We start from the raw sequence: 21648 nt of genomic DNA, 5'->3' as shown, positions 1-21648 counted from the left end.
GAGAGACGGTTTGATGCAGAAGGAAAAATACTGCTTTTTCATTTTCTTTCCTTTTTCCCTTGAGGAACCAAAAAAAGAGGAAAGCTTATTAAAACAAAACACATTTTTCCTTTCATTTCAAAGTTACTGAAAGTAGGTTTTGAATTTCATTCAGCAATTTGGAAAATCAGCTTGTTCCATAGCAGTCACTAGTACCTTGATTCATGACACATGCATGTTTTGAGAAGGAAAGAATAAAAGTGGAGCCTGCAGACAGACGTCAGCTTCTTGTTGTATCCCAGGATGGCAGTTTTAACAAATATTATCTTTATATGGAAAAGTAAAAGAACTGAAATCCTATCTGATCCTCGGATTGATTATACAGCCCCACAAATCACTCCAGCTTGCTTCTTTCTGTACTGTGGTAGCCCAGGTTAGCTTGCTCTGCTTAAGGGTCTGTCAGGATTTCAAATAGAGTGTAATCCCCTATTTTTACAAGAGTTTACATCTCATCAGTGAAAGTTCACTCTAGGTTGAAATTTAACATAAAAGACTCCAGCTAGAGAGAAACGTGATGGAAAATATGACTTTGGGGTGATTTTTTTTTTTTTTTTTTTACTTATACAAGCGGCTTTCTAAAAACCTCATATAAGTTTTAAAGTTTTAGACTCCCTTTTGCAGTTCTCTAACTAAAACCAGCTTCGGTGTAAAAAGTTGAAACCTTAAACCCTGCTAATCCAGAGCAGGGACCGATGCCTGTGCATATTAATAAAAAGTAGAAAAGGGCAAAGGGTTTAAACTCTGCAGTGTTGTTGTCAGTTTCCATTAACTCTTTCTCCTCAGACCCAATCCTGGAAATGCTCTATATGGAGAATTACTGCTGGCTGTAAAAAGAATTCAGTCCCTGGAAGATGCTGATAAGTCAGCAGACCCCGGTTGCTGTAATACTTGGAGATAGAAAAATAATTAAGCACTCAATAGGCTACGCTGCTGGGTTTTCTTCTTCTTGTTAGGAGGAGAGGGGGCAGGGAGAATAGCAAGCACTACATTCAAAGCAACGGTGTAGCTAGATTATGCATATATTGGCTAAAATTCAGGTTCAGGTATCTCTATGTACAGAGCCTGTTTCTAACATAACTCATGTGAAGGCAAATAGGTTGAGTTATGCTGGTGTCAGGCTTGGTGAACATAGTCTCCTGGTGAATTGCTCACTGGTGCTTTTGCTGTGTGAACGAGTACAGCAGGGCAAGGTACAAGTAAAAATTTAGCCCTGATCTCAAATCTCTGACAACTGAAGTGCAATCTTGGCACTGTTGTCAGTGAGCCTTCCTTGCATGTGGTTTGTAGAGTAAGCGTGTTATTAGTTTTATTTCCTAAGGGTGTTCTAATTTCCTTTCTAGTTACCTTTTTTGTGCCTGGTGTTTAATAATACGAGGTTCCTCATGCACTTATAGAACCGCTGAGCAACTTTTGAAGCTAGGCATATTTATCAGTACTTCTTCAAGACGTATTGGTGTATGCCTGTATGTGCAGGGTGGTTGACTGAACAAGGCTGTACCTGGAGTGTGTGTATGGGCCAGGATTACAGCCAGCAATAGCGCTTGTTTAGAGAAAAGTCTCTGTATTTTAATGCAATAATGCAACTTTAGGAGAGCATTTACAGTAGAGACTTTTGTAGCCAACAAAACCCCTCCGCAACATGGCACGTGTGAAACATGCCCAGGAACGTGCATCTGGCTTTTGAAGAGCAGAACTGCTTGGCCTGGTGTTCGAAGGGTGCACGTGGTCCGTAGGTGATAAAATTCACGTGGGAGCAGAGGGTTGGTCCAACACCCGGTCCTGGGGCTGCCTGCAAGGGAGGCTGGTGGAGCTATCGCCAGGAGGCCCTTTTCCCCTCACAAATGGTACCACAGGCCTAGAGGTTTACTCCAGAATAGGGCTTGGGTTTGATCCTCCTAATTTTTTTTTTTTTTTTTCCCCCCCTTGGTCATTAAGAATTTGTGGGTTTGTACGTGTGGGTGTGGGGAAAAGGGAGGGGGGAGCATGCTCCGCCACCCTCCACTTGCGTCCTTGTGGTGACACTCTTTGGGCGGGTGGCCTCACTTGCGCCTGCCTGATGCCGCTGGTGCTGTATCTTGAGCAATTTTACCCGTTTCGTTGTTGCCCACCTTCCTTGTGATTGCTAACGACCTTCCTGCAAGGCTCCAGCCTCTCACACAAGCAAACCTCCAGGGACTGGAGCCGGGCTGCGGAGCGGCAGTGGGTGGCTAGGTTTGATTTAGGCCCAGCCAGCGGGGTTCATCTTCTCCTCTTTGTGACAAATTGTTTTTTGCCTCCCTGTCAGGCAGCCCGAACTCCCAGTCTCCTTGTGCCAGAGGCAAGAAAACAGCAAGCCTGTGTCTGTTCTCACACGATTGATAGCCCCGCCGGTAGGAGCATCGGCGCATGGGTGACGGTGATCTACCGCTCGGCAGCTGCCCGCTCCGAACGGGCGGGCTTCCCCAGGCCATCTCTCATAGCCACACATGCACCTACTGTCACAAACTTACGCTGGGAGGAGGGGGTGCTGAGGAGGAGGGGGTGCGTGTGGGGGGAACTTTTCTTTATCGTATTTGCTATAAATGGGCTAAAAGTGTGTGCCTCTCTTTCTCCTTCCCTTCTCTCTTTCTTCTCCCTCGTTTTTTTTGCAGAGGATGAAAGTCCTGGGCAGACCTATCACAGAGAGAGAAGGAACGCGATCACAATGCAGCCGCAGGGTGGGCAAGGCCTCGGCAAGATCAGTGAAGAGCCTTCCACGTCGAGCGAGGAAAGGGCCTCATTAATCAAGAAGGAGATCCATGGATCTATATCACACCTTCCCGAACCTTCTGTACCTTACCGCGGGACGCTCTTTACCATGGACCCCCGAAACGGTTACATGGACCCTCATTACCGTGAGTAGCGATTGCTGGTTCGTTTGGGGATGCAAAGTTGGAAGGCTGTCAAGGCCGTCAAATTTAATGCAATTTTGTTTGTCGCCTTGCATCGTCCCCAGGGAGAACTGCTTTGTCGGGTGGTGGTGGTGGTGGGGTTTGAGGTAATACGATCTTTTTTCTGAAGTTAAAAACCAGGGGGCAATCGCATTGCAGCTCAAAATTATCACAGGCCTCTGCAAAGCAACTTCCACAGGACATCTCATCTGTTGCTAATCCTCCTCAGCCATCCAGGGTTGCATTTGCTCCACCTCCTTAATGCATGAAGAAAAAAAGCCTCATTAAAGAAAGCACAGAAGGAAAATGAAACAGGCCTTAAAATCCCTCTTTTAAAACAATGTTAAAGTACGGTATGAAGATGAGGAAGGACCGTGCCTTGTACAATGAGAATTTGGAGGGGGGGGCTTGGGAAGTTTATTGCTGTGTTTTGGGGGTTTTTGTTTTGTTTTGGAGGTTTTTAGGGATTCACGTGTGTGTTTGAGTATGTGGGCTGACGGAGTGGTTTTGCAATTTTCTTCTCCGGCTACACTTCCCTGAAGTTGTAGCGGGGGGGGGGGGAAGGCAAATGGTTTCAACTTCTGAATTCCTGCTCAGGCATTAATAAAAAAGTAAGAAATTAACTGACACTTGAACACAGATGTGGAATGGATTTCTCCACAGGCAAAATATGAGGGAGTTAAGCAATTTTTTTCATCTGCTTCTAGTTTACAAAAAAAGAAAGAGAAAAAAAATCATTTAGTTGTGTAGTAATGAAGTACATCTTGAGGTGTCAAGGCTTGTGCCTTTTGATTATAGATTTATCACCCAGTCAGGATACAGATTTGCCATTTAACCTTCCAGTCTCCAGTTCCAGATGATATGCTTAAGACCCACAAAGAGGAGCCAGTCTGCACTGGGTTTGGGTTTTTTTTTTCCCACATCATTCAGAAATTTTAGTGTTTTAAGGCAAAAGGTCATTAGCCAGATGACTGATTAGTGAGGACAGCTGATTAGTGCATGTTTTTTTGCTAAAGCAAGTGCCAGGGATAAAAGCTAATTTTATCCCTTCATTAGTTGGGCTAGCAGCAAAGGGGAATGTTCACTCATCAGGGTGCAGATCAAAGTATGTCTCGCACAACCTTAAGTCTCACCAACCTCCTTTAAAAAAAAAGAAAAAAAGAGCCTGATTGTTAATAAGGATGGAGGTATTATCAGAAAATGAACACTTGTTGTCTTTAGAGTTTAGATCAGTATTTAGGGGAAAGTTTGCAGTTAAGCTTTTGAGCTGTCTTCCAGTGTAGGCAGTCAGTTTCTGTACACCCTCCTCCTCCTCTCTCACACAGCCCTGCTCAAACCCTCTGGGGGAGTTACTCATCTTTCTGCTGAGGAGGATGTGCTGCAGCACACCAGCAGCAGACTTGTTTGCCAGAGGGGCATGAATGTGCAGAGCAAACGACCGCTCACGGGCAGCGGTGTGTGGAAATACTAGCTTGTGGGTTGGAGACGCCATTCGTAGTTTACGGTTTGTTAATGCAACCCCTGAATTGCACTTAAAAAAAAAAAAAATCTAATCTTAATCGGGGAAGCAAAATAGCTTCTCTGTTTGTAGGCAGTACAGCTGGGGAGAGATGAAATGTGCAACAAAAACAACCCTACAAACAAGCAGCAAACGTTATGCTGAATTTAGTGATGACGATTGCCATTTTGACCATCTAACCGGCTGCCAGCTCACCCCTTAAATCTAGTTCAAAGCATTCTTGATTCTACTGCAGATTCAGACTGAAGAAAAAGGGCTGGCTGGTCAGAATGAGTCTGAGTGGTTTGCATTTAGTTTACTTAGTTTTATTTTATTGAATTTGCCTTTATGACGAGAGTTCTCAAGATTTAATGGAGCTACTATGTCTGTATTGTGACCAATAACGCTAGCTAGTTAGGATGCGTGGGCTACTAGAAAAACATTGATGTCAGAAGTTGAGAGAACAGCAGCAGTTATCTAGCGTGTAACAGTAGAGAAACAGGAGATGAGTTAATTTTAAATGAGCAACGTGGTCTTAAAGCAGAAGTCTAAGTCAGAAAACATCAGATGGGAAGACCTGCTTCACCGCTGCTGTAGCAAGTTGTACTTTTGTACTCACTGATTTATAAAATCCCTCAAGCTATTAATGTCATATAAAGAGCCATCATGCTTTTATTTACTTTTAATAGATGTGATACAGAAGGACAACTAAAGATACAAATGTCTGCTGAGATTTATAGGAAGGCAGACAGGCTTACTGAAATTTTCATCGTAGTTGTATCATTTATATATGTAAGACATGCTTTCCTCAAAGTGGTGACTGTATTCAGGCTGACACTTATAGTGGTCCATATGAGGAAGGCTGAATAATGTAAACATACCCCACTCCCACTGTAGCAACAAGTGAAGAACCAGCAAGGCTATCGTTCCCTTCCCTAGTTTCTTGCCAGTTTTGCTGGGCATATGGATAGAAAATACTGTTTTAATTCAACATAGTCGGGTATGTAAACACTCACAGTAATTCCTTAGTTTCCCTGTGGTTGGAAAATACAGACTTTTCAAGATGCCTAATTTGTGCTTCTATTTATACCCACTTTGTATTTAAAAGTGTGGGCAGGCTTCCTGTAACACAGGAAAAGGGAAAATAATTTTTTTGAAGAAGAACATCTGTATATTTTTATGGCAAGAAAAGAAAAAGAGCATTTAAGTCAATTGTGTGTGGAACGCATGTCCCCTCCAGGAGCTGCAGTTATTAGAAACAACTTGAATGCTTTGCATTTCTGTATGTAAATATGCGTGTGTCTGTGTATGTGTGTTGCAGGATTTTTTGTTGTTATAATTTTTTTCCTAATTAAAATGACTGATGTTGTAAATGTTGGAAATAATAGTTACCATATACGTGGAATAAATACCTCATTGAGGGGGAGTTTGCTCTCCTGCAGAGTGTGGGTGGGGATAATGGTTGTGTTTCAAGTGGACCAGCTTTTCAAACAGCTGGGATGAAACATGCTATGGAGCTGGCGGCCCTTCTGCACTGCCAGAGAGCCCCTCAACCACTTAGCAACTGAGATGAGAGTGGCCTCGTGCTCAGCCCACAGCCCTCTGTCCTTCAAGAGATAAAAGGGAAAACATACGGGCCTAAACCAGAAATTTTTGTTTTCTGTCTTTTTTTGTGGTGGATTTCTTAAGCACTGTTTAAACAGTGCTCACGAAGTTTGGGGGGGGTGTGTGTTTGCTTTTTTAACTTTTTAAGAACTTTTCTTTTTAAAAGCTTTAGGGCAGATGACAAAAATGCTGGAGTTTCCTTTCATGTGTTGCACCTTTATTGAGGAGAGCAGGTTACTGAGATTAATCACAGTGTTTTCTTAAATGGATTTAAAACCCTGTGTTTCTCAAACACTGATTGCAGTGGTAGTTGGAGCCCCTTGTTAATGTAAATTCTGTCTCTAGAGGTGGGGCTGAGCTAGGGGAGGTGGGGATAGCAACTTCCCTTTGTTATTCTATTCCCCAGTTTTAATTCCCACGCAGATTTATGGCAGTGCTAAGACTGCCTGTCTCACAAGTCATTCCTCATGGAAAAAATGAATCATTCCTGATGTAAACACTTTGATTTAAAACATGCTGCTGGTATTCTTCCCTGGGTTTCACAGCTCATCTGAAAGAATTGTTAGTTCCTAATTAGTAAAGCCTGAAGAATTATCTTAAGTAAAAAGCAGTGACAGTTCAGTTGGCTCTGATCTAAAAATTTGTATATACAGGAATGGCCCTGGCAGGATTGTCTGTCTGGTACTTCCCTTCATCTCGAAGAGGTTGCATGGAAAGTAGCTGAAAGCAGGAACTCAGTCTTTCTCTTTTTTTTCCTTACTGGGGATTTATTCTGCTGGTTTTGAAGCTTCTGTATCTATCTGGGGAAGTGGGAACTGCTTATTGCACATTTCATAGGATTAACCCTCCAAAGGTATTGATTGCCCTCAGTTCCCACTGACTGTGCCTGGACTTGTGCTTTGTAAGGATCGAGCCCCTCATAACTGCCCGGGTTAGATTACCCAGTGTTAGTGTCATCTCAAAATCAATTTGCAATGTGAACAAAAGACCGCAGCAAGGAAAATACAGTGCTGGTTCACTAGGTGCACTTGTTCATTTACTGTGTTTTAATTTCTATTGACAAGAATTCCCCTTCCTTCATCTCCCCATAGAAAAGGAAAAGGGAGGCAAAAAAAAAAAAAAAAAAGGAAATTAGATTTTGTTTCTGCAAATGCAAACTGGTAACCAGAAACACTGCCTTAAAATGCAATAATTAGAAAGCAACAGTCTTTTCATGGCAACCTGGCTGGAACCACGATGGCCAGCTATGTGCGGTGCATTGGACAGTGAGAGCAGTCCAGGTCGCCACCAGCAGATGAGCTCATGGAAGGGGGTCTCCATTTGCTTTGTAGAGGGGGGAGCCAGTGGCCTCCCTTGTCCTCTCCCTGGCACATTTTGGGACTCTGGAGGGACAGCCAAGACACTTTTGGATAGTCCCAAAGTAGGCACTTTCCTTAGCTCACCTCTAGCTTCCCAGCATCACTGGGTGGCAGGAGCCCCGGGGCAACTTTTTATAGAGGGATTCCCCCCAGCCTTGTTGGAGAGCTGTAGGAGAGTGTCAGTGAGGAATCCTTGTAGAGATTTAGGGCTGGGGTCTTTAAAGACATTTAGGGGCTCTTCACTTTCAAAGTGAGTTTGGCCTCTTAAATACCTCTGGAAATCTGGGTCCTACTTCTTCAGCTTTTTCTGCAGCATTTTGCAGGGGAGGGGCTTAAGCACTCTAGTAACAAAACTCTTTGCTGACAGTGATTTATGGGGTGGTTTCCAAATGTTGTCAAGGAGGCGTAGTTGGAAAAAGTAAAATCTAAAGCTTTTAATAAAACTCACAGGAAAAAAAAGCCTCTAATACAAAAGTGAATGTCAGATTACTGATGTCAGCTGAGCAACTGAAGTTGATCTTTAAGAAAATCAGCATGTTTTGGGATAAATGTTTTGGGGATAAAAATCTAAAATGTAATAGTATCTTTCAATAGCCTCCAACAAAAAACATTACTGCTCTCAAAATCAAACGTAGGGTCAGAGGCAACTTCAGTTTGAAATTCTGGAAGGTGCTGCAGACCTCTTAAGCTTAACAGCAGCTTATAAATGGAAATCTCTTCTCCAAGATGCCTTCCAAACCTCCCTGGTCATGTTTTGGAAGTTCTGCTCACTACAAATACTCCTGCCTATTTCTCTGGACTCCTTCTGTGGAATAAGCGCGTCTTTTGAGAGGCCTGGAGTTGCTGCCCCTACGTGGTCCTCTCATTTGGAAGTAACAATTGCACCCATAGATTTACAGCTAGAAGTGGCACATAAAGATGTACTTTCTTCTACTGGATTTTCTCTCTCCTCAGCATGAGACAGACTGCAAAACTGCCAGTACCTGAAAGGCCTTGAAATGCAATGTGCTTGAGAAGCTGAAAGGTCTTCTTTAGGGTTTTTTTGCTTTGATTTGTTTTTAAGTTTAGATGAATACATATCTTTGAATATTGACTTTTTTTCCTTGTCATTACCAGTAGTATTAATTTCATCTGGAAACTATAGGCAATGATACGGAAAAAGGTGATCCTGTTTGTGTGTGGAGGGTAGAATGGGATATTTATGAGACCCCTTATGACCCTGTAATTCTGTTGGACTTAAAAATTTAAAAAACGTCCTGAGGATCACATTTTAAAAAAAAAAAAAAAAAAAAAAATTATCCTTCTGTGGCAACTAAGAGATTTACCTGCCAGGCACTACTGGGTATGGAGCCTTCTGAGAAGCAGGTGGGTTCTGTTAATCTCTCCTTTTTTTGGTTGTTCAAGTGCATGTAGGCTGTGGGGTGAGGTTTATGTTTTGGCTTGTTTTAAGGAATAGAGAAGATAAAGACAGAGGACAAATGCAAAAACACCTCTTTCACAGATTTGATTTGGTTTGTCAGCTAAAGCTTTTTTAGATGCTTTACAGTACACATTTGTTGTATACTGCCTTCATGGAAGGGGACACAATACATTGCTCAGAGCCATAGAATCATAGTCAAGAACTCTGGAAAAAAAGCCAAGAAATAATGTAATCCATCTCTTTAGCCTCAAGGCAGATCAGCTGTCCCTAAATCAGGATAGAATGAAAAGCTTCTTCAAAGTTGCTGTGTCCCTTGATACATGGACATTTCTGTCTTTGAGAGCCTTGTGGCAAGATCTGTAGTGGGTTTGGACTGATCCTGTGTCCCTACATGGTAAATTCTATAGCATCAGCAGCTGGAAGGTGGAGGGAAAAAAAAATCAGAAGCCTTAAAAATCTGAGTTGAAAAGTTCTGATAAAGTTTCCTCTTCCCGCCTAGAGATCTGCTAGCATACAGGAGATACGGTACTTCCCATTGCTGTGTTCTCTGGGGGGAAAAAAATCCCACAAACACCCCCCCCAAAAAAACCCACCACAGCCTGACACATAAATGTGCTCATTACTGCCATTTCAACAGGCAAGATCATTAGTTTTCTCATTTCATTAGTTATCAGAGTGATCTTTTTGCTCTTGTTGAGGCTGTGTAGTGGAAGGGGTTAGCCAAGTATGACAGGTATGTAGAGAACTAGTGGCCAAAGGAAGATAAGCATAATTTTTCTGCAAATTTTGAAGCATCCCATAATGCCTGAGGTTGCTGTCTGTCAGTCAACTTTTTATGAGTGCTTTGCCCTGCGAGCATTTCTTGGTCTAGGGGACATGGTTTGAAAAGCAGCCTCTTTGACTTGGCTGCTTGGAGCTTTAAAAAAGGTTAGCCAGAACTCGATTCTTTGTGGCAAAGCATGGGGAATATGTGAACCAGGTGCTGGTTCAGTGATCGTGATATTCACCAAGGACTGAAGCAGATTCTCCTGAGCTGGTGCTTAACCACTGTGCAGTGCTTTACACTGCCAGGGAGATGGTTCCCTTGTATTGGTGGCCCTCCATCTGGTTCATGCGATAGAGGGAATTCAGTTGCCTAAGCAGAGGTTTTAAGTGCCATTTTCATGCCTGGGAGGTTGCTCGCTGGTCTGTGTCTGCCACCCTGGAAAGACCGGTCTTCAGTACACACTGTGTCATATCTGTTATCTCTGTATGGACATCTCAGATACCTTAGGGGTCTAAGATGGCTCTGTGTGTCTGTGTTCAGGCAGCTGAGTCCTTGTCAGTGTTGTAACTGGGCGTTTAAAGCAGTGTGTCCAAGTGTAGAAAATAAACATTTAAGTTCAGTTCTTTTTTTATCCCCATCTCAGCTGCCATTGTCCAGCTCTTGTGAAGAAATCTGTGGCAATAATTAGATTGCAGAGTAGCTAATGTCTATAGGGTGCTCCTCTTTCATGGTTCCGTTGTGTTAATTTTGTTGCATCCTCGGTCCTTGTCACTGAGATCTGGATGTGCGCTATCCTTCCTTGCTGCTGCCCTTGGGGCTGGGGGGAAGCCCAAATGTGTGGGCACTGAAGGAGGGTGTTGTGTCCCAGAGGATGCCTTAGGCCAGGCAGTGGGGGTAATGACAGCGTGTGGGCACCACGGACCTGCTCTCCCCGTGGCATGGACTTGTCAAGGGAGGTTTTGAAAGGCAGCATGGTTCCTGTTGACAAGGTGCAGTTTCAAGATCGTCCCATGGAAGTCTCTCAGCACCAGCTTTGGGCTCCTGTTGGAGTCCAGGGTTGAACAGGCCTTTACTTTTAAGACAGTTAAATGCTTTGGTTGCTGAACCATTTTCAGGATCACTAGTGGATACAGCTTTATTCTTATTGATTGAGCTTAGTACTTAGGAGGAGAGCCTCTGAGCCATAGCCTCTGCTTCCTTTTATTCACACCTAGCAACCCAATTAGCTTCCTCTTAGCCTGGCTCTTCAGTAGTTTACACAGTACTCTCTAACCTCTTATTAAAACACTGCTCAAATTACTTAAAACTGGGGCTCTTGAGCTTGCTTAGTGGGTCACGTCTGAGTTTGGAGATCACGTCAGGAATGCTTCCCTCTTCAGTCAGTTATACTGGCTACCTTTTTTCATTTGTGATCATATAACTTACAGCCAAGGCAGCAACTACCAGTGTGGGGAACCGGTACCGTACTAAATATCAATGTATTGGTAGCTGTGTTTTAAAGAGTACAGCTGCTGTATTGCCATGTGGTCATTGGCATGTGTGGTGGTGGTCAGTACACAGCAGCAGGAAAGGCAGTTCGTGCATGGGAGTGTTTGTATGTACAGGTTTGTACATCATCTTTGTATTTCCTTTTAAAAATAAGAGTAATCACTTGGAAAAAAAAAGGCAAAAGAATGTTTTGTATTGTCTTTTAGAATTTGGCTTGCTCAGTTTTTGGAGTTTAGCACCGATAGCTTCCCAGATAACAGAATCGCTTTCTAATCTAAATTATGCTTGTATCCTGCTTCACACTGAATAAGGTAGCAGAGAGCGTCCCCCATTGTTCATTCTGGTTTCCCTTTCACGTTTCAGTGCTGCCCCGAGCCATCATTTTTCCCAAAAAGCTGAACGGCGCTGATCCAGAACCCAATAAATTCAATGAATCAACAGCTGCTGGCTTCAATGAACTTTGTAATAATCCCCAGTTGCCTTATATTCTACCCTTTCATTTTACCTGCTCCTCGTGCTAGTTGTAATTTAGAATAATAATTCCCAAGGATGCATGTTACCATTTCGCAAATGAAGAGCTATCCTCTATCTACAGTCCCCTGTTGAAGTAGCTTATGGTAACAAGCCAAAAGTAATGGCATATGACATACTTTCAAATAAATGGCTGATTATGGTAACAGCTGAGTGTAACACCGTACCAAATGTTGAAACAAATAACTAATGAGGTAGAATGTGTTGAAATAAATTTCATTCCCCCATGTCACACTCCTTAGTGTGAAAAGGTACTGCATTTGATTTGTATGTTTTTTCACCAACCTGCCTACAGATACAACTGTTGAAAGCCTCCAGCTTTGGCCTTGACTTCTGTTAGACATCATTGTTGAAATGAAATTGGGTTACTTGGGTGAATAAGGTTTGTTGGATCAAAGCCTGTGTTATGTATAAACAGTGGTTGCTCACTTTACCGGGATGGACCAGCATGGTACGGTGATAGGAAGCTGTTGGCACCAAAGCCATGTTTCATGCTGGACGATATTTGAGTTGGCATCAACACCACTGATCTACAGTGCTTTTAACAATAAAATCGGTGCCAGACATTGAAAACATTAATTGCTGCTATGATAGGAGTGGAAATTTTTTTCCTTTTTTTAACTAGAAGGGAGAAGAGGAGCAGTAGTCATATATCACTGGCTAATCATTGAGCTGCCCAGTACTTGGGATGTTTGATTTGGAAAGTCTGATGTATTGCCTGCTCATATATGCCCCTACTTTGCCCGAGACGGGCAGTGACCATGGTCTATGCTTATTTTCACTTTTACAGGTTTTCAGTTTTTCTTAATTTGTCAACTTGAGTACAGAAAATTTAAACAAGCTTATAGGCACATAAAGCCAACTGGAAGAAACCCCTTGTAAATAAAGACCAAAGGCCTGATCTGGCTTTGTCTACTCCCATGGAAAAAATTACAAAACCTGAATGAAACCCAAAATGCTGGCCTGTGAAAGTGTTTCTGGGTTCTTGCAGGGAAATGGCACATCTCTTGAACGATGGTAGGTATTTATCGCGTACATCACAGATTAACACACATCCTATGATTAGCAGTGCCTTCCGTCCTCTGCGCATTATAAACCAGAAAGGCAGGTTGAGGACATGGGCTGCTGTAGTGATTCCTCCCATAGATGTTAGTTTTGTGTGTATATCGCTGGTCTGTACAGGGAGGTTACAGCATGCCGCACCTCTGCACCCTGACCAGCCTTCCTCTCTGGGCTTTTGCGGTAGACAGCCTGTGGGAGTGTTGCCTGTGTTGTGCTAACACGTGGGGCTTGCCTGGGCGTGCAGGGCCCTGCTGGACCAGAGGGGTGTAGGCCAGTTACTGCTGAGGCCGTGCCTGGAGGCTGGCAAAGCGCAGGGTTGACATGCCTTATCTTAAGGGGGTGGCCCCTGGGCTGCCCTTAAGTAAATAATGTAGACATGGATACTGCTTGTTAAGGCTACACAAGGTATTGACACAGCTCTCCGAGGAAGACAGTCATCTGAAATGGTGTGCTCTGCTTGGCTGTTGAGAAGCAACTGTTGTATTTTCTTATGGGAGGCTGATGCTAGCCTGACGTTGCTCTGTGGTCCTGAAGCACAACACCCTGTTGTGGGAATTGTCATATGGACGGGAAGAAGTCATCTTCAAATTCCTTCTGAGCACGCCTCTAGGCCAGGTTAATTTGGCAACACATGCCAATAGATCTTGGCTCCGGAAAATGCTGTGGTCTGCTCGGTGTTTCCCATGTAATGCCTTTAATTATAACATTGAGACCCTATATATCTGCTCCTTGTTTGCTGCAGTCTTTGCTTATCTGTGTGTAATGATGAGAGATCAAGTGTCCAGCTCAGCTGTTTGATGCAGAATCTCACCATTTACATAGTTGTTTGAATTCTCCCAGCTGTGATTTCCCAGGAAGCCTCAAAAGCAGAAGGTGCTTTCTCCTTCCTGCTTCCATCCTGCTGTGTAAGACTTGCATGAGCCCGCCTAACTGCAACTAATGACGCCCTTTTATTTTGCCAGTGCAGGGAACTGAAAGATGCTGCTGGCAGGCAACATCCTCTTCAGTCTAGCTATACTATGCTGCTTGTTCTTCTGACAGTGCCATGCATTTAGAAGAAAAGGACTTAAAAAGTGGTCCAGAATTGATTGAGTGCAAGAGTGGGAAACCAGAGGTGGGAGCTGTAGCAGCATTCCTCCTCAGCCCAGCCTTTTTAGGACCATGCTGACTTGTATATTTGGGCTTGTAGCTATCAGAATAAAATCTGATGACAACCCCCTGAACCCATCTTCAGCTCTGTAACTCTGGCTGATACCTGCTGGAAGTACATGTCACCAAGACGGTGGGAGCATGCTTGCCAGCGTATCACTGTTTAGAAACTGAAACCCTGACGCGTGACATTCATGGTAAAGCCATATCCCTGTGTGTGAGCTGGGTGTATACTTTATGCCAGCATATGCGTGCGTCTCAGGTAGCAGAGCTGCTATTTTATTCAAACTGGCCAACTTTTTGTTTTAATCTGGGATGAATTCAGCACTGTTAGAGTATGCTGTATGGTATTATAGGATATTTGTGTGCAATATGGGATGCATGCATATGCTACAGTAATATGGTGTTTTCTCTGAGGCTTGTTGCTTCCTCGTTATTTTCCTGCTTATTTTTGTAATGTGATTTTTCATATACTTCTGTATTATGAACCTTTTTGGTTTTTAAGCTATCTCTGATATGCAGCTTTCATATCTTGGCTCCCAGCAACATTGAACCTCATTGTAAAGTCCCTTCGTGTAAAAGCCATCTAGTTATAACTCTCAAAAATAAGAGGCTTGTCTCCTGAGGACAGCTCCATATTGCGGGTGGAGTATAATCCTTAACATTGTTTTTTTGCTTTCAAATAGCTGGGGACAGTAAGTCAAGGAGTGAGAACTCCCTTTGTTTCATGTAGTGTGCGTTGCAGGGAAAGAATGTAACAGAGCAGAAAATGAAGAAAGACATAAAAGAATCTCAGCTCAAGGAGGTCAGATCCATCACAGGCTTAGCGTTGCCTTCAAAGATGCCTGGGACAGGTGGCAGTTCAAGACAATCAGAGGAGAAGCATCCGCTAGCGCCGAGATAAGGGATTCTTGCAGAATCCTGCTATCTGGTCCCAGTTTGCTTTGATGTAACTCTGCTAGAGAAGACTTCTGGGAGCAGGCTACTGCTTCCCTCCGTGATAGGCTGCTGTTGTTCAGCCTTTTAAGGTCTCATTACAGTGGTCCTTGAGGATTAATCCTCTTTAAGGTTTACAAGGGAATGGTTTTGTCTGAAGGCCCAGCCAGGGACCTCGGTACCACCTGTACAAAGCATTATTGCAATCTTTCGTTCTATTTTTTTTAAGTGGCTCATATTTAACAGTATTTGACAGAAAGTAAACCCAAACATCTTGCCTTTTTTTGCTTCCCTCTTTGGCTATTACTGAGTTTTTGTTGAGCACAGCTTGAGCAGTCCTTTGCAGACACTGAACCATTAGCAGTAAATTGTACGCTTCCGGTTACTCTACTTAGCCTGCTGGTTTTGGCACTCCTTCTTTTTCTTTTCTTCTCTTGCACCCACCCCCCTTTCTCCTTTTTAAAGGAGGGGAGTGGTGATGTTTGGCTTCAGAATCAGAAATCATCCCATTGCTGGTTTATTCCTGTGCCTGCACTAGTGGATTTTGCATTCACGCCATTCTGCTCAGGGAGGAGGGTTCAGGATATGGGAATGTTGTAAATTATCAGCATTAATTTCGTAAAAAGACACATCTGCACATACAAGGGTTTGTTTCTGAAAAACGTTTACCATTTTCTTCGAGGGGCAAAGCCTGCTTTCAGTGAAATAGCAGCAGGCAGAGTGCAGCAATGACACATACCCTGGGTTTGGTGATGCAATGGGAAGCAAGTGCCTTCCAGCTCCTTGATATATGCTGTTATTGGTACTCTTTCTGTGTAACTCTATTACAGATTGGCATCTTGGAGATGGAAAAAAGGCATGCAGCCTTGATTCCAAAGAAAGGAACATTACTCTGAGCCGGATTTTTTTTTCAGTGTCATTCATCATTTCCCTAATTGAACAAAGTGATACAAAGTAATTTTGATACTATAAGATGGTGGTTGAGTTAAAAGTAAGACAAAGGTTCATGCTGGATAAGTGAAAACAGTATTGGTGGCCCTGACAGGTAAAAGTAAACTTAATGCTCTGAGGGTAATATATCGCTTAAGGGACTCATCTCTTATCTTGCAGTAGAATTCCTTCACTTTAGCTCTTCTGAACCCATATTAAACAGCTTGATGGCTCTAATTCAAATTATTATGTAAGGTGATAGTGTGTTTTATTTTAAAAAAAACCATATTTCTACCTAGAAAACTCAGCAATAGCTGTAAGTTGAATCCTTTTGGGGAAAAATAATGAGTTGTGCGTTGTTGCCTACAAGAGTACCTGGTCATTAGTTATGTAGTGATTTTACTTTATAAAGAAAAAGCAAGCAAAAGAGTGCCTTCACAAGCCTTCTGGGTTGTTTTTTGAGTGTTCTGTTTGGAAGTTATGTGGTATGTTGAAAAGTGCTCGTAATGCATGTATAGCAGATTAGTTTTCTTTATATATAAAAGTATTATAGGAAACCCTATAGCTAATGCTGGCTATATAAAACTGTATGGTGCCATTATTACCATAAATATGCCTGTGACCTTCATACACTCTTACATTTCCAAACTGCACATAATTTAAGAGTAATGCACATATTTAATTTTTACTGTATTTGCGAAGATCGTTAAATTCTGCCCATACGAATTTTTTCCCCTCATAGCTAATTCTGAGCATGTGGGAGGATGGGAGAAGCAGAAACTAAGGAAAAACCCGATTAACTAAAATAAAGGTAATAAAATATGTCATGATGTGAGGTGCTGTAGATCCCTTCAAAAAGACCTGTCTTCTGAAGAAATACAGGCAAATTCTTGGCAGTGTAACTTTATACACACGGACACACCTGTCTGATTTATATATACACATGCAATCAAGTCCTCTAGCCGTAGTCTTGATGCATATATTAAATATGCATATAAATAGAATAATCCTATACTTACTGTCTCTAAGGTACAAATACTTTGAATAACGTGATGTTAAATTTATGTCCCTTTCTTTAATTCCACATTAGAGCTAGTTGTCAGCAATTTAGACTTCTATAGAACTATTCTGAAGGTTGCTGTTAAATTTCTGACTTCATAACATACAGGGAATGTGGGATTTTTTTTTTCCACCTGATGACAAATGCATGAAAATTGCCAGTGCTAAGTATTTAATTGAATTTAATGGCTGTTTGTTTAATTTCAATGTAAGGTGCCATTATGAAGCATCTTTTCAAACCAAAAGTCAACACCACATTTTAACAACGGTTCATAGTACAACACATGGTTGTTAAGTTTGTTTCAGGTGGAAAAATGTTCTTGGCTACGCCAAGCCAAATTGTGGCCCATTCTGTAAACAGCCCTGACTTTGTTCCTCTTTCATGCTAAGAGCAAGTGGGCTGGATGGGACAAAGGGGAGGCGCTGATTTCAGGCAGCTTGATGGGGATGTGATGCTGTGGTCCAAGGGTTGGGCTGCACGGTCTGCAGTGAGGTGAGGAATGGATGGAGTTGCCTTGTGGGCCCTGGGGCTGACTCCGGGGCTTGTCTTCACCCAGGCTCTATGAAATAATATCTCTTGGAGACAGGGAAGTAAAATGGCCAGCTCTTGCACTGTTTGTACATATACCATGGTAACATTTACTAATATTAGTATTAGTGTTTTCTAATTAACAAAAGAACCTAGTAATCAGTGGGGGTCAGCCATCCTGGGAGTTCAAACCATAAAGTTCAGCCATTCTTTCATTGTGAGAGGAAAACAATATATGAAAATGAAAAACTGGGGGTTTTGTGTGGCTTTTTTTTTCCCCCTGTAACACAAACCAAAAATATGGTACTTGATTTTGCTCAATAGGAGAACAAGCATGGGAAACATAACTCCTGAAAAAGAAGTTTCCAGGAAGTTGTAATTGGCTAAAAATAAGGTCTTGTAAGTCCTTATATAAATCTACTACAGCAGGTGCTACTCAAACCTCTCTCTATATGTGTGTATAAGTACATAGGGGTGTGTATGTATATATTTTTATTACATATGTTAATAATTTCTTTGCAGCTTTGGGGGTTTATACCTCTCATTAGTCTAAAATTTTTCAGTGGTAGTAAATTCTGTATTTTGTATTAGTAGCAGTAGAATCTTAACTTTTTTATTAAGAAGGAACAAAATTGTAATTGAAACTGATCTCAGGCTAACAAGCGTGGAATGGTCTAGGAGTTGTTCGAAGTAAGTCTGATGGTTACACCGGATTGTCTTTATTTGCCTTTAGAAAATACTTACCAATCTGAAAATGAAAAAAAGCAATACAACAGAAGTGTCTGCGTGTATTAAGTATTTACATGCATGCGTGCCATGCAGCTGCTAAATGCTGTTGTTAACATGTATAAACCTCTTCTAGAAGTGACTGTAGCAATTGTAGGTGGCAACCCTACGAGAAGAAACGTATGCTCAGAAAGTCTATTAAAAACAATGCAATCTGTGAGAACTGTAGGAATTCACCTTAGTTAAATTGTTTCAGTGATTTTTAGTTGCCAACTGTTGCATTAAACACTTAGTATAGATTCAAATCACGTTAACAAAGGGTTTGATTAAGGAAAAAAAAGGCTGGATGGATTTCCAAATTGTCTTCCTTCAGAGCCTTTTAGGGTCTCCTTGTGCACAACTCTTTCTTTGGTCTTCTCTTTCCGTCAAGGTCATCCAAACTTTTCTCCTTATTTTCGATGGAATCTCACGCACGCTCCCTTACCTTCCAGACTTAGTTTCATCCACGCTTGAATATCCACAGGACCATCCATTTTCCTAACCTCTCCGTATACTTTCTTCCTGGCCCGTCTCCCAAAGCTAGAGCCACATGGGATTTACTTGTCTGACTTCTGTTCACACTGTAAGAGGAGAAAATCTTGAAAACTTAGGTTATTTCTGTGCACTCTGTCCTGTTAGATCCTGTCCTGAGCTTGCATGTGCTGCAGAGCTTTCCGTCTTGGGAAAGGCAGTATAAGAGTCGCCTGTAAGATATAGCAAGGACCTGAATACCGGGTGGCAGAGCAGAATCGAAATGTCATTCAAGCAGCTCTGAGAGGGTTTGGGCACTCAGCAGGCATCAGCTCAATTGCCCAGTATCTACCTGAGCATACAGAACGTACAGGTCTTGGATATAAGGTGGCAAGCAGGGGTTTTCCTTGGTTTGGGTGGTACAGTATGAAAGAGTGGGTCTGGCCTTGGCTCTGCAGGTAGGTAAAGCTCATTCAGCAAAGCTGAGGGTCTCAACTTGCAAAGCACACAAACTGATTTTGGACTTGTTAGGGATGAAACTCCTCCCCACCCCACCCAAAACAGCAAGTATGTTCAGGATTAGGTCTTATAATACTCTAAAAACAGGAACACAGATAAAGTACTTCTAAAAATAACTCAATTAGAAGTGATTTCTTTTTGATGTTTTGGTCTATTCTTGTAGTTTCTTGGTACATACTGTATTTTTTACAAGGCATAATTTGGGGGGAAAAAAGGAAAGTAAATCTTTCCATCTGCTCAAGAAAGCAGTTTTCTGAGATACTAAAGGACTTGTTAAACATGATTCCTCATAAATAAAGTCAATATAGAACAGCTAGCAGTGGAGAATGTTTTCATCATTGACCCACATTATTTTTTCAAAAATGAAACAAAACTCCAGGGGTTGATTAAGAGAGGCCCCATGTCATGTGTTCTGTATGAAGTGCTATTTTTCTCTCAAAGCAGTATGCACAGACCCATTTCCCATTTGTAGCAACTGACAGGCAGAGAGGTTGAGATTTGTTGGAGATCTCCAAGGAAGTTTGTGGCAAAGTCACAAATAAAAATCTTTGTCTAATGTGCTAAGCCCATGCCTTACTAATTAACTAGAAGGACTTTCAAAGTGGATTCAAATCTCTGTTCCTAGCCTGGTTTTCAATTTGGGTAATTTTTTTTAACTCTTCATTTTGTACATGCTCTTTCAAAGTGTTTTTATTGGCCACAATTTTTTCACATGAAGCTGCTTAAGAACTGAGATTGGGTCAGTAATTTGATAGTTAATTACTGTTTAAGCTGTAAACATTGCTTTAAGAACCATGCAGAGTCAAACTACAGCTTGATGCAGCAATGTAAATAAACGGCTGGATTTTCAGAGGTGCTGAACATCGAGAAGTTTCTTTGGGAAGTTCTTGGGTGCTTGGTAATTTGAAAATGAAAAGTGTTTTCTCTAGCTTAATCAGTTCTTAGATTAATAGGATTTACACTCTGAATTCCTAGTAAGGTGAATAGTTTTTAAGATCCCACTCTTAAAGCCTAACTCAGAGTTATTTGTGCAGTCTTGGCCCTAACTTCTAGTCTTGAATTTGGATATCTTCTTTGTATGTATTTTTCCAGTTAACCAAGGTGAAAGTAGGCTGTGCTGTAATGCATGTGGTTAATTTTGCTTCATAATGAAAGTGCAGGTGTTGTCAGGTGTGCAGTGAATGCGGCAGGTCTCAGAGGAGCAATTATCAGCCTGGCCAGCTCTGCTCACACCTAGATTTTTACATGATGGGCCTATTTTTTACCCTGCTTACTGAAAGAGTTTTGTTTAAAAAAACCAAATCCTCTTAAGCTTATTGTCCTACTGCAGCATTTACTCATGTCCTTGTATTCCACAAACTGCAGATTGTTACAAGAAGTCTCTTGAAGTGGAGCATCTGCTTAATTGTTGTGCTTTCATGCAACAAGGCTGAAATTTTGGGTACCCCCACAGAAGAAAAAAAGGAACTTGGATGGACAAGGTAGTGCAGGGACCTCATGGGGAAATTCCTAAAAGATAACACTCATTTTAATAGCCAGCTACAGTTGCTAAGTGACAACAGTGGAGTTAACCTGTCTCGTAGTTTAGCTAGAAGGAGACAGGCTAAATTCTGACTATTGGTTTGAAAACTCCAAGTGCTGCTCTTGTAGCTGTAATGTCAAAATATGAAGAACTACACAAAAATCTTGCATGAAAGAGTAATAAAATTGGTGTATTAGGCTAAGTACTTATTAATGATATATTCCTTAAAACCCCAAGTACAAGTCACTAGCTATACATTAAATTTTTACCAAAAGTCTGTGTTATAAACATTTCCTTTTGAGCTCTCTGTACAGGAAAATCTCTGTTGGACATCGTAAATGCTAAACAGGAATATTTGCTTATGAAGCTTATGCTTCATAAACTTATGAAACAGAGAATGTGCCCTCTTGAAACAAAACAGTTTGATAATGTGATATGATACAATCGTAAACTCTCATCAGTTTCGGCCGCAATGTTGTAGGTTCAGGTACATGGGGAATGTATGTTCCCTTAGCTGATGAGGATATGAGGACAGAGTCAAATTTATGTCCGCAGCCACTCCTATCTTTGCTTTTAAATTGCCAGGGTTTTGGAAGTGATGTGTTAGCTAAGTATGCTTCTGTCACCTAGCAACATTAAACATACTTTTGAAACAAACTGTATTTGGAATAGGCAGTTTTGGACCATCATTGGATGGAATAAATCTGGGTATCCCCTTTGTTAGGAAACCTTTGGAAAGCGAATGGCTTCCAAGGTGACTTAAGTTCAGCTCAAACTTTGACAAAACTTTGGAGAAATAAATACCATGAAGGAAGATCCCACTCTTCCAAAAAACCCACCTGTGTTGCAGTTAAATGGTGGTCCCACCATGACAATTAAATGTGTTGATCTTCAGTGCCACATTCCCGCACACTGAATGAAGTGATCTCCAAAGTAACTAGTGCTCCAGCTCACTAAGGCTTTACTGGTGCTGGCTAAACCAACACTCGAAACCACAGCAGTAATTAAACTGAATGTTGTTGCAAAACGTGTACCTGCAGAGTGTGTAGGCACTAATGAAATACATGGGTATTTCTGTATGTAGCAAGAAAC

General features: G+C 41.9%; 1 protein-coding gene across 2 annotated transcripts in view; it reads left to right on the top strand.

Annotated features, from left to right (window-relative positions):
* GLI3 (GLI family zinc finger 3) overlaps positions 1 to 21648 on the top strand; it is a 197155-nt gene that overhangs the window by 51699 nt on the left and 123808 nt on the right. For both annotated transcript variants that reach the window (XM_075704872.1, XM_075704871.1), the window contains exon 2: positions 2670 to 2912. In XM_075704872.1, coding sequence (XP_075560987.1) covers positions 2670 to 2912 — 243 coding nt within the window. The remainder of the gene's footprint in view (positions 1 to 2669; positions 2913 to 21648) is intronic.

The sequence above is a fragment of the Pelecanus crispus genome, chromosome 2, assembly GCF_030463565.1.
Source record: "Pelecanus crispus isolate bPelCri1 chromosome 2, bPelCri1.pri, whole genome shotgun sequence".
In the NCBI taxonomy this organism is placed as follows: Eukaryota; Metazoa; Chordata; class Aves; order Pelecaniformes; family Pelecanidae; genus Pelecanus; species Pelecanus crispus.
The sequence above is the reverse complement of the archived record's forward strand: the minus strand, read 5'-3'. Positions and strand labels throughout refer to the sequence as shown.